Below are 11,314 nucleotides of genomic sequence, written 5' to 3' on the forward strand. Positions count from 1 at the left end.
CCATACCGTATGGTATGGGTTATTCTTCAATGAGTTCCCGAGTTCTCCCCCATGGGTTGCCATCTTCTGTCAATTTCAGACTTGTCCTCCATGGTTTGTCATTGATTTGTGGGTTCTAGGCATGTCTTTAGTGAGTTGTCCTTTTTCTTTGAGTTCCAGGGTTGTCTTCCATGATTTGTTCTAATATCTTCTTCAGGGTTGTCCTCCGAGAGTTGTTTTACGCCTGTGGGTTCCAGGGTTGTCCTCCATGGGTTGCCACCTTCTGTGGTTTCCATACCGTAGTTGTCCTTCATGAGTTGTCATTGGTTTGTGGGTTCTAGTAATGTCTTTAGTGGGTTGTCCTTCTTCTTTTAATTGGGGTTGTCATCCATGTTTTTTTTTTTTTTTTAAGGGTTCCGGGGTTGTCCTCCGAGAGTTGTTCTACTTCTGTGGGTTCCAGGGTTGTCTTCCATGGTTTGTCCTTGAAGGGTTCCAGGGTTGTCTTTTGAGAGTTGTCCTACATCTGTGGGTTCCAGGGTTGTTCGCCATGGGTTGTCTTTGTGTGGGTTCCAGGAATCAGCCATTATGGATAATACATGGATTATGGCCTTTATGGAATCAGCTTTTATGCAGTGGACATCCAGTCCCCAATAATTTTTTGGATAAATAGAAAATAAATTGCTCTTGGCTGCATGGCTGGTTGTAGTCACTCCTGTAGCTCCCAATTGGGAAATAGCCAAATGCTTTTCAAATGATCCCTCAATAGCTAAATACTCAGCTGCTGGAAGCTTCCATTGTCTGACCCCAGGTAAGGTGTTACTGATTTCTTGTTTTTTTTTTCTTTTTGATTTTTGATTACTTTAAACCTTTGTAGTAGCAGATGTCCACCCAACAGTGATGTTTTTTTAGTTTAGTATCATGTCTTGGACATTCCAACACTAAGAATCCCCCCTGCCATATCTCCCGATGTTTCATGTTGTCCACCTCAATCCAGGGTTTCCCACCCACCACTGTATTTGGGGTTGTGAGCTTTAGCAATGTGCAATTAATTTCTCCTTTTAGTGTATTGTTATGTGAAAGCAGAGAAATACCAATATTTAACATCGACGAATGGGCCACAGAAGCTAGTGAGGAGCAAAACCAAGAAGGTATTTTTTTAACATGTCTGCCTGTGTGCCATATAAATGGAGTCTTATATTACAACTGAGCTAGGTACATCAGCTTCTCGAACTTTATTAACAAGGGGGGGCTTTGAAGTATCTTTCAGATCTTCAAGGACCCTTCCCATAATTAATATATACACAGCTCATAGTATATTAGTGTGGTGGTCACTGAGAAGAATTCCTTTTACATTGCTGGCCTTTGGGATGAATGTCAACCTTACAGATCATCGGTGTCTGCTAAAAAGTCCTGAGATACATACATTGCTCAAGGAACCCCTACCAATGTCTGGAGAAATCCCAGAGTTCCGTGAAACCCTGGATGAGAAACACCACAGTAGAGGTTTCATGAGTTCCAGAGAAGGGACTGCAAACCACTTTCTCCCTAAGACATATATCATTCTGGATCCATTGACCATGCCTGGTGATTGTCAGGTGACTGTTGACCTTCACACTCACAAATCATTACGGTAAAAAACAATCGCCCTTGGTTCATGTGTTCTTTCCTTTTTTGGTTTTGGTTGTCGTGTGTTTGACCATATTGTACAATCATGAACTTTGCTCCAACTTAATTCATGTTGAAAGATTCCTTTAGACTTTGCAGAGCCTGCTCCTTGGTGATTTGATACCAGTCCTTTGGTAGGTCAGCCGGCTTGGCGTTGCTGTAATCTGAAAATTGTTTATTAAACTCCTTGAAGATATATTTCCAGTAATTAGAGGCCCCAATGGTGGCATCAGGCTGTATTGTCCAGTCGGGGTAAACTTTCCGATAATCTCTGTAAAGTCGGGGTTTCCAGTCAGTGTCTGAATTTATGAATGTAGTGTTTCCAATCACGTCGGTGGTACATATGGAATGCGAGAGTTCTTTTGATTCCATACACCGGTACGTACCTAAACCTTGAGGCCGATGAACAGATGCAAAGTGTTCCTTGTGATTAGCTGCACCGGCCTCACAGGGGACTTTACAGAATGGACATTGCTTCCCACATCCGAAGACTTTCTTGAACAACTCATCTTGCGGTTTCAGGGTTGTCTTGTTCAGCACATATTCGATAGTAAAATGTTTAATTTCTGTGATGATTTCCTTTTCCACACCTTCTAGGAACTCCTCAATATCAGCTAAAAACTGAACAGGACGTGCATTGTTCTGAAATGCAATCACCTTCAGCTCATTCTGAATGATGACCAAATCCTTCTTTAGAATCGAGCAAAATGTTTTCAAACATTGGGAGACATTGGACGTTCCTGGCACTCTCTGATCTTTCAGGGTTTGTCTTACCTTTCTTGAGATGCAGGCGAGAATAATTGATTTGAGGGATTCCAAGGAGGTGGAATCTTTGTATTTTTTGGTGATAAATTTGATAATCCATTTTTTTACGAAGGTCTCATAATGGTTGTTGTATTTTATGTAACTATTAAAATTGTGGTCTTCTAAAAGTTCTTTCAGCAGATTGTACTGGAAGAAGGTTCTGCTGCTGTACCTGATGGAATCTCCACTGGTTAATATGTCATTCACAATTTCACCACCCAAATTTTTGTAGACATATTCTGAAAGAGCTGGCTTCAGGCACACCTCACAGAATTTCTGTGCTCTGACCTTTGATTCGTCGTTCTCTTGGTAGACATTTTGAAATGTGGAGAAGTATTGAGGTTTCATTTTATCCAGGTAAGACTTCATGTTATTTTCCTGGAAAAAAATTTTGTGCTTCTTCTGGAAGATTGGAGCTGCTTGACCCATCAGTAGAAGCTTCAGATCCAACTCAAACAATGGTGTGAGATGAAGACTCCTAACATCTTCCTGGTTGAGTCTTTGGTTAACTAACTTGAGAAGTTCTTGGCAGTAGGTTGGATCGTAATCTTTCATTGTGTTTGCTTGCTCCGTTACGTGACGATTGCACTGCTCCTTTAAAGAAACCACAAGATTGTTCACTTTTTTCCAGTATTCTGGATTATTAACTTCCGGCATATTTTCATACCAACTGCTCTGCCGGTATTTCTTCTCCAAGTCCAAACCATTGTGCCCATAATCATCAAGACTTTTTATTTCATTCAGCTTTTCATTAATGTATCCTGCTTTGTTCCTCATGTCTTTCCTGAGTTGGTCAATCATTTCTTGGCTGACATTCTGCTTCTTTAAACTGCTGAACTGTAAACCAGATATGGTTTTATTCCACATGACCTCAAACTCGGATTTCAGTTCCTCATCACTGAGCTGATGTTTGATTTTCTTGCAGTTGTCCAAGAGGCTGGTGGCTTTCTCTTCAATAATCCTGAGATAGCTGTCTTGGACAAACTGTATGTCATGTTTGCCTTTTTGTATCCGAATGACTTCTTCACATTTGATAGTGAGATTGTCTTCTACTTCGTTCCTAAGTATTATTACACTTCTAAAGAAATCTTCTCTGTACCTCTCGACAAGGTGCACATATTTGTTCCCACTCTCAAAGTATTCATTTAAAGCCTGCAGCATGACCTTCTCTTCTTCTTGAAGCACTTGAAACATCTCCTCTTTTAATGCTGTCCAAATTTCAGTTTCGAATTCTAAAGCCATCTGATTTAGGATTTGATTTTCAGCCTCAATAATCCATTTGTGCATTCTCTTACGAAAATTCCACTCCAGTTCAGAATATTTTATTGACAGTTGATTGTAGGCTTCAGCCACCAAGCTGTTTCGAAAACTGAAGATGAATTTCTCATACTTCACTGCATTCCACAAACTTTGTATCCATTTGATAAAATCCGACACACTCTGTGGTTTTCTAGATTCCAGCTGCTTCTTCATTGTTTCAAATAGCTGCCTCTTTAGTTCTAAAATATTTTCACTGTATCCGGTATTTATGGAGGCCATTGGTGGAACTCCATGCCAAAGTCCTGGAATGTACCAGCTGTGCTTCTCAAGATCGTAGTCCATTACATCTGAAAACTTGGTCATGTTGCTTTTATCTTCCATCCTAGATGCCACTTTTGTCATTTCGTCTAATTGTTCCAAAAGTTTCTTCCTGTCCCTCATGTTTTTGTCATGAGCAGACACATCACTTACATTCTGGTGAACAAACTGGCAGTTGGGTTTCTTACCTAATTCTTTCATTCTAAGAAATGCATGGACCACAATCTGCAAAATGTCCTTCATTTCTGCTGTGTTTTCCATGGCCATGTTAATTATGGTGATGTCACTCAACCCAACCACAAAGGTTGCCAACTCATTGTCATGTTCATAACTGTCCTCCACAGAAGCCAGCTCAGGAGCTTTTAGCCCCTCGGTGTCAATAACCAGAAGAAACTCGCACCCAAGCTCATCTAATAGATTGTTTTTAACTTTTAGAAGAGTCATGAAGGCTCCACGTGTGCATCGTCCACTGGCGACTGGGAACTGAAGCCCAAACATGGTGTTCAGAAGGGTGGATTTCCCTGTACTTTGCACCCCCAGTACAGTGATCACTTTTATTCTACAATGTCCTCCAGTCTTGGTGTCCAACTCTGTCAGTACATCAGTTATCCACTGCATGGGGATGTTGGAGGCATCTCCATCAATTAGCTCCAAGGGGAACCCATCCAACAACAGATCGGCAGCAATACTCGGCAGTTTATAAAGCTTTCGATCACTTGTACAGTCTTTGGCTAGAAAATCTTCAGCTTCGTAAAACTGGGCAACTTCTCGAATGAAATGTTCAACCCCTAGAGAGCTGTTCAGAATGATTTGATCGAGTTGTTTCAGTCTGTCCATATTGGGGTTTACACTGTAGTACTGCTCCTTGTACTCTGCTTGAAGTGCGGAGAGGTGAATTCTGGTGACTGAATCCAAGTATAGTTTCATCCACTTCAAAAAGTAATGTTTCTCAGTACGTGGTAGGGTTTTGAGTGCGCCCATAAATGTGAATATTCCATCAGGAATTCCACATTCACTTTGCTGACTCCTTAGCTCAGCACATTTTTGAACCAGCTTTGCTCTGTATTCTTCTGCGTTCTCGTTGCCCAGTCCTTTCATTCGGCACATTTCCTTTTCCATTTTGGACAGCTGGTTCCAGTATTCTCCTTGAAGTCTCATGGTTTCCTTCTTGTATTGCACAACATTCTTGACTTTCTTGGTAATTTCCAATGCAAGCGTCCTTGTATTTTGATGTTCTTCCGAACCCTCATCAACATGTATGCCTAGATCGGCGGCAATGTGGGACATCTCCTCCAGGGTGATATAAGAAGGGGAAGACTTTATTAAGTCTGTGATAATTAATTGTAATTTCTTCACAAGTTCTACCTCATTAACTGAGCTGTTCTTCACCAGAACATTTTTCCTGTTGATTTTTAGGGTGGGGTATAACAACTTTATTTGGTTCTGGGTCTCTATGTTTATAGACCTAGAGGGAGGTGCAAGGATTAGGAAGTAGTTTGTGTTTGATTCTTCAATGTTGGATAGAACCCTGTAATTTCGATCATCCATACTCTCAACAAATATGAACACGGCTGAAGATACCTTTGTTAAAAAGTTGAATTGATCCCAGTTAGACTCTAGATCGCCTCGGAGATTGGTTATTGCGATTGGATCTGGGAAAAGGTCCAAGATCTTTCTTCCTCCAGGAAAGAACCAGGACATTTCAACCAATCCATCAGAGACTTCCCTCACAATATTTGCCCCTTCCATGTTCTGGTGGACAAAGAAGTCATGGTGTTGTTGGACTGGACTTAGAATATAATTCAGAATTTTGGATTTTGAAAGGTTACATCTTCCCAATCTGGCAAAGGAGAATACCGGCATTGGTATGTTGACCAAGTTGTCTTCCTTGCATCCCTTAATGTAGGCCAATGATTGTGGTCGCCATCTTTTAACTATATCTCTCATTGCCCATAGCATGAAAGTTATATCCAAACCTTGGCCAGCAGGAAGTAGAAGAGGAAGTGCAAACTGACACATGGACATCTTAGTCACAATCTCTTGTTGCAGAAAACTATCTGAACAATTCAGAAGAAGGCAGAGAACATCCAGCGGATGGACGCATGTTGACATGTCTATATCGTCCATAAAATCCATCTCTTCATCTTGCATTGTGCTTGGTTTTGTATTTGGTGTCTGATCAAGCCGTGTCTTTCTTGCTGTGCTATTTAGGGCCATGAGACTCCGGAGGAAATGCCAGGGTACATCCTCTATCCTCTGAGGGGCAGCCTTCTTGAGGTTTTCTTGCCCAATCTTTAAAAAGTCTGTAAGGCTAAGTTTTGAAGTATGAAAGTCCAGCAGGTTCAGTTCCGTTAGTTTTTCATTGAATATTTTTAATTTAACTGTTAAAGAGAAAAATATGCATCATAAATCAGTATCCTGATCCAGTAACATTTTAAGTAAATTCATTTTTTTCAGGTAAGTTAAAGCTGTGGCATTTTACTATTTTTTAAAGAACTTATTAGAACAGCTTATTTCCTAAGTATATGAAATTTCAAGTTTATTATTTTTTATAGGTTATCATTATATCTTTCTTTTTGAACTGTTTGTCAATGGCCTACACAAGCGCCTATTGGAATCCTCAGATGCAGAAAAGACTTCCAGCAAATAGGTATTACATCTGATTTTTGAAAATGTAACAAAAATAATTGCTCAAAACTTTTGGAACAATATTTTTAGGGGCCAAAATAATGGATTTGATTTATTGCTGTACTACCCTGCATTTGTGTTCCAACCACCCCAAGGGAAGTGAGAAGATATCTCTATCCAAAGTACAGTTATAGCCTCTCCTAGACAGTTATCACTGGATCAGGTGAAGATTTTATTAATATTATTAATAAACTGTATTTAATAAGTGATAACATTTACACAGCGTTGTACATTAAAGAGGGTTTTCAGGTAAGCAGGGGACCCTGCCCAAAAGAGCTTTCGATCTAAGAGGAGGAAGAGAACAGCACACAATAGGAGCGGGATATGGAATGGTGGGTAGGTGGTGAGGGGTTAGGAGACAGAAGAAGATGGGTAGGTGAGTTTTAAGGGCTCTTTTAAATGTGCAAAAAGTAGGAGCAATGTGAATAGGATGAAGATTGCAGCTTTAGAGAAGTCTTGGCGTTATATGTGGGAAAAGGTTATAAGTGAAGAAGGCATTAGTAGGTCATTGGAGGAGCAGAAATGGTGGATAGGGGGGTATTTTTCTATCAAGGCGGAAAAGTAAGTGGGACATGAGCCGTGGAGGGATTTGTGTATCAGGTAGGTGGGACAAGAGCTAGGAAAAGGGATTTGTAGGCAAAGCACAGGAGCTTAAATTTGATTCTCAGGTGAAATTTAAGCCAATGAAGATAACTACAAAGAGATATGGCAGAAGAGGGGTGAAGGGAAGGCTGTGTATCAGGTGGGTAGTTAGGTAGGTATTTGGGAAGGATGTATAAGTCTGGCTGGAGAGAATCGGGTTAATGGAATACCAGAGAGGAGGATGTTACAGTAGTCCAGACGGGAGATGATGAGAGTGTGTACAAGGAGTTTGGTGGTCTCTGGGGACAGGTAGGGGCGGATTTTGGAGATGTTGTGCAGGTGAAAGTGACAGGACCTTGAGATTCTCTGGAGTTTCTGTTCTGGTGACTGCTGTAAATTTTTGGATTTGTGCATTGCTTCTCTCCCAGTGTTAAGAGCCAATACAACAAATAGAGTGAATCTCTCAGGGACACAGACAGCCATAATTTATAGGATATACTTCCAATTACCCAAAAACCTCTAACAGCAATCTCATCACACCTATTCGTCCCTACCATGTTATCTACTTTCCATCAAGTGCACCTGTCTCATTCTAATATAACTGCAGGAATGTATTGTGATTTAAAACTCACTAGTTCTACCTGCTACTGTCATGTGACACCATAAGAACAGAGGATTAAAATTGTATTATTTTCTATAATAACAATATATAAACCTGAAAACAATGAAATTAAATGAAAATTAGTACTTACGGTCCCAGAAATTTCCATCTGCATCCAATGATGGTGATATGTTCAACTTTGTCTCCTGATGATGGTTGAAGAAGTCTTCAGAAAAAGATTCTGATGCTGGAATAATTGAACCTTCTACTTTATCTGTAATGACATTTATTGGTTTATTCACTTGGTCTTTATTGATTATCTCCACCTTCTGTTGCACAATGTTCTCCTCTTGGCTGGGGGCTTGAATAGTGACCACCACTGAATTTGTTTTCACTTCATGTATACTATTACCCTCATCTTCATGGTTGGTGTGGTTCTCAATTACGTGACCAAGGCTTTGTTGTTTGTTCTTGATGTTCTCGTCATCTTTGATATAATCAACATCATCTTTATTGTCCTGGTCTTGAATACAATGTCCTGTTCTTCTTTATCATTGAGCTCCTCATCTTGTATAATGTCCTGTTCTTCTTTATCATTGAGCTCCTCTTCGTGATTCAAGATCCCATCATTATTGTTGAGCTCCCCTTCCTGTAAGATGTTCTCTTCCTCTTTATTGTTGAGCTCTTCTTCCTGTATGATTTTCTCTTACTCTTTATTGTTTAGCTCCTCCTCTTGTATGGTGTCCTCTTTTTCTTTATTGTTGAGCTCTTCCTCTTGTATGATGTCCTCTTCCTCTTTAACATTGAGGTCCTCTTCTTTATTCAAGATCTCCTCATTATTGTTGAGCTGTATGATATCCTCTTTGTTTTTATTGTTGAAATCTTCATCTTGCACAATATCTTCTTTGTCTTTATCGTTGAACTCTTCTTCTTGTATGATGTCCTCTTCCTCTTTATCATTGAACTTTTTTTGTATGATGTCTTCTTTCTCTTTTTCGTTGAGCTCTTCTTCTTCTATGATGTGCTCTTTCTCTTTATCATTGAGCTCCACTTCTTGTATGATGTTCTCTTTCTCTTTATGATTGAGCTCTTCCTCTTGATTTAGATTTTCCCCATTATTGCTGAGGTTTTCTTCTTCTATGATGTCCTCTTCCTCTTTATTGCTGAGCTCTTCTTCTTGTATGATGTTCTCTTCTTTTTTATTGTTGAGCTCTTCTTCTTTAATCATGTCCTCTTCCTCTTTATTGCTGAGCTCTTCTTCTTGTATGATGTCCTCTTTCTCTTTATCGTTGAGCTCCTTTCCTTGATTCAGAATCTCCTCTTTATTATTGAGTTCTTCTTGTATAATGTTCTCTTCCTCATTTTTTTTTAGCTCCTCTTCTTGTGTGATGTCCTCGTCCTCTTTATCGTTGAGCTCCTTTTCTTGATTAATGATCTCCGCATTATTGTTGAGCTCTTTTTCCTGTGTGACATTCTCTTCCTCATTATATTTAAGCTGCTCTTCTCCTATAATGTCCTCTTTCGCTTTTTTAGAGCTTTTCTCCTGGCAAAAGTTCTCTTGCTCTAGACTGTCATCTTCATGATCAAAATTGACATGACTGATATTATTCTCCTTTAGATTCACATCCTCCTCCTCTCTTTCATCTTGCTGCTCTTGATTAAAGTTTGCCTGAATGATTTCCTCATCCTCCTGATTGCCGTTTTCTTTCTTTTGCTTACTTTTCTTCAACTCCTCTTGTATGCTTTGCTCTGATCCGATATCCTCCTCCTCTTTATGGAGTTCTTCCTTAGGATAATTTTCTAGGTGAAAGCCATTTGGTTCTGAATCCATAATGTTCATCTGTTCAGTGTAACCCACTCCCTGGAAGACAGGAATGAGTATTAAAATCCTCGAATCCACTGGACTTCAATGGGCACTAATTTAAATACATTACTCCAGGCATATTTAAAAATAGATTTCCGTCATCCTAAAAATTAGAATAATGGAATAACGTTCACTGACCATCAGAAAAAGGAAACCATGGTAAATGAGGGCATGAGGGGCAATGCCCATGCCCATTGTTTCCAAACCCCTATGGACTGATCAGTGCACATTGCAGTTCAGAAGCTGCATTTCACCCGCATTGTTGTACCTTTCCTTATCCTGATGAAGTGCATTTGAACTGCAAGCAAAGCAAGTCAATTTATCTTTCCCTTACCAAATTATGTTTGCTATTCTTGAAAACAACGCCCGAGGACAGTTGCTCTAAATTCTGATGACATTACATTCCTTAGAGCTAATACTGTATATTTATTAATTAATTTTAATTTCCTCCGTATAAACATAAAATACGCTGAATCTGATTTATTGAAGCTGCATAAATAGAGAAGATAGATTATCATGGGAGAACCTGGTCCAGGACTAGAAATATTTACCAACTAATAGCAAGTGATTTTTAAGAAATCCATTCCAAGTTTGCTGGATCACCTAGGTTCTCCTATCATAGTTTATCTGCTCCAGGCTCATTGTGTCACTTTTTGAATCCTTTGCAAGTTGCTGTTCATTTCCTGTGGCCTTTTTTGCAGTCACTGCATGTCAGAGCAATACCTGGATGACATTTCTCAGGGACAGTTTTCAATCGGTGACAACATTGAGCTGTATGATAAATAATTCCGGTAAATATCGGTATCATAGGTTGTCCCATACACAATGGGCTAATTTAAAGCTCTCCAAGACTGCAGAAGGTAGATTATTATGGGAGAACTTGACTTGTGTGATCCAGCGAAACTGGAATGAATCTTGCCCCAGGATGAAAAACACTTGCCAAATAATAGCAAAGGATTTTAATAAATCCGCACCAGCTGGATCATCCAGGTTGTCTCATGATAGTCTATCATCTCTAGTCTTGGAGAAATCTATTATTATTATTATTTTTTATAAATCAGACCCATAGTATTTTCATCGCCATATTTATATAGCATCAACATATTACACAGCGCTGTTCAAAGTCAGGCCACTAGGGGTCCCCCATAGTCAACCTGGGGCAACTAAATTGCACAATGTAATAAGGTTTGGGGTTTTGGCATGACAGAAGGGAGTTTGCATGTCTCCCATTCGATAAATCTGTTAGGAATGTTTTACTGCAAAATTTCTAATTTAACCTCCAATTTATCTATAGAACACCTCACCTCCGTAACCTAAATCCTCAGCACCCAACCTCCCAAACCTTTACCATAGATCATTGGTGGCCAAGAGTCCCATCGTAATCCATAATGCCAATATCTGGGGTGACAACCCCCAAATAAAAACTTACTTTTGGCTATTGGCCTTGACTTATTACACAGTATTTATATAGCGCCAACATATTACACAGCGCTGTACAAAGTCCATAGTCATGTGACTAACTATCCCTCACAATCTAATGTCCCTACCATAGT

General features: G+C 39.6%; 1 protein-coding gene across 1 annotated transcript; it reads right to left on the minus strand.

Annotated features, from left to right (window-relative positions):
* Window positions 1-1,707: 1,707 nt before the first annotated feature.
* On the minus strand, window positions 1,708-9,728 carry LOC140334695 (interferon-induced very large GTPase 1-like). Its single transcript, XM_072416936.1, has 3 exons — window positions 8,608-9,728; window positions 8,049-8,443; window positions 1,708-6,407 (listed from the first exon to the last, which is right to left on the minus strand). The coding sequence occupies exons 1-3, from the start codon at window positions 9,726-9,728 to the stop codon at window positions 1,708-1,710; spliced, it is 6,216 nt and encodes a 2,071-aa protein (XP_072273037.1).
* Window positions 9,729-11,314: the final 1,586 nt, after the last annotated feature.

Source organism: Pyxicephalus adspersus, chromosome 7, assembly GCF_032062135.1.
Source record: "Pyxicephalus adspersus chromosome 7, UCB_Pads_2.0, whole genome shotgun sequence".
NCBI lineage: Eukaryota > Metazoa > Chordata > Amphibia > Anura > Pyxicephalidae > Pyxicephalus > Pyxicephalus adspersus.

Bases quoted from the DNA above. Each gene is read 5' to 3' on its own strand.
- LOC140334695 (XM_072416936.1), bottom strand. From the start codon at position 9,728: ATGGATTCAGAACCAAATGGCTTTCACCTAGAAAATTATCCTAAGGAA. The intron at 8,444-8,607 runs GTAAGAGAAAAT...TCAATGATAAAG, and splicing joins GAGGAGCTAAACAATAAAGA to AAGAACAGGACATTGTATTC. The intron at 6,408-8,048 runs GTAAGTACTAAT...TCTCTTTAACAG, and splicing joins AGATGGAAATTTCTGGGACC to TTAAATTAAAAATATTCAAT.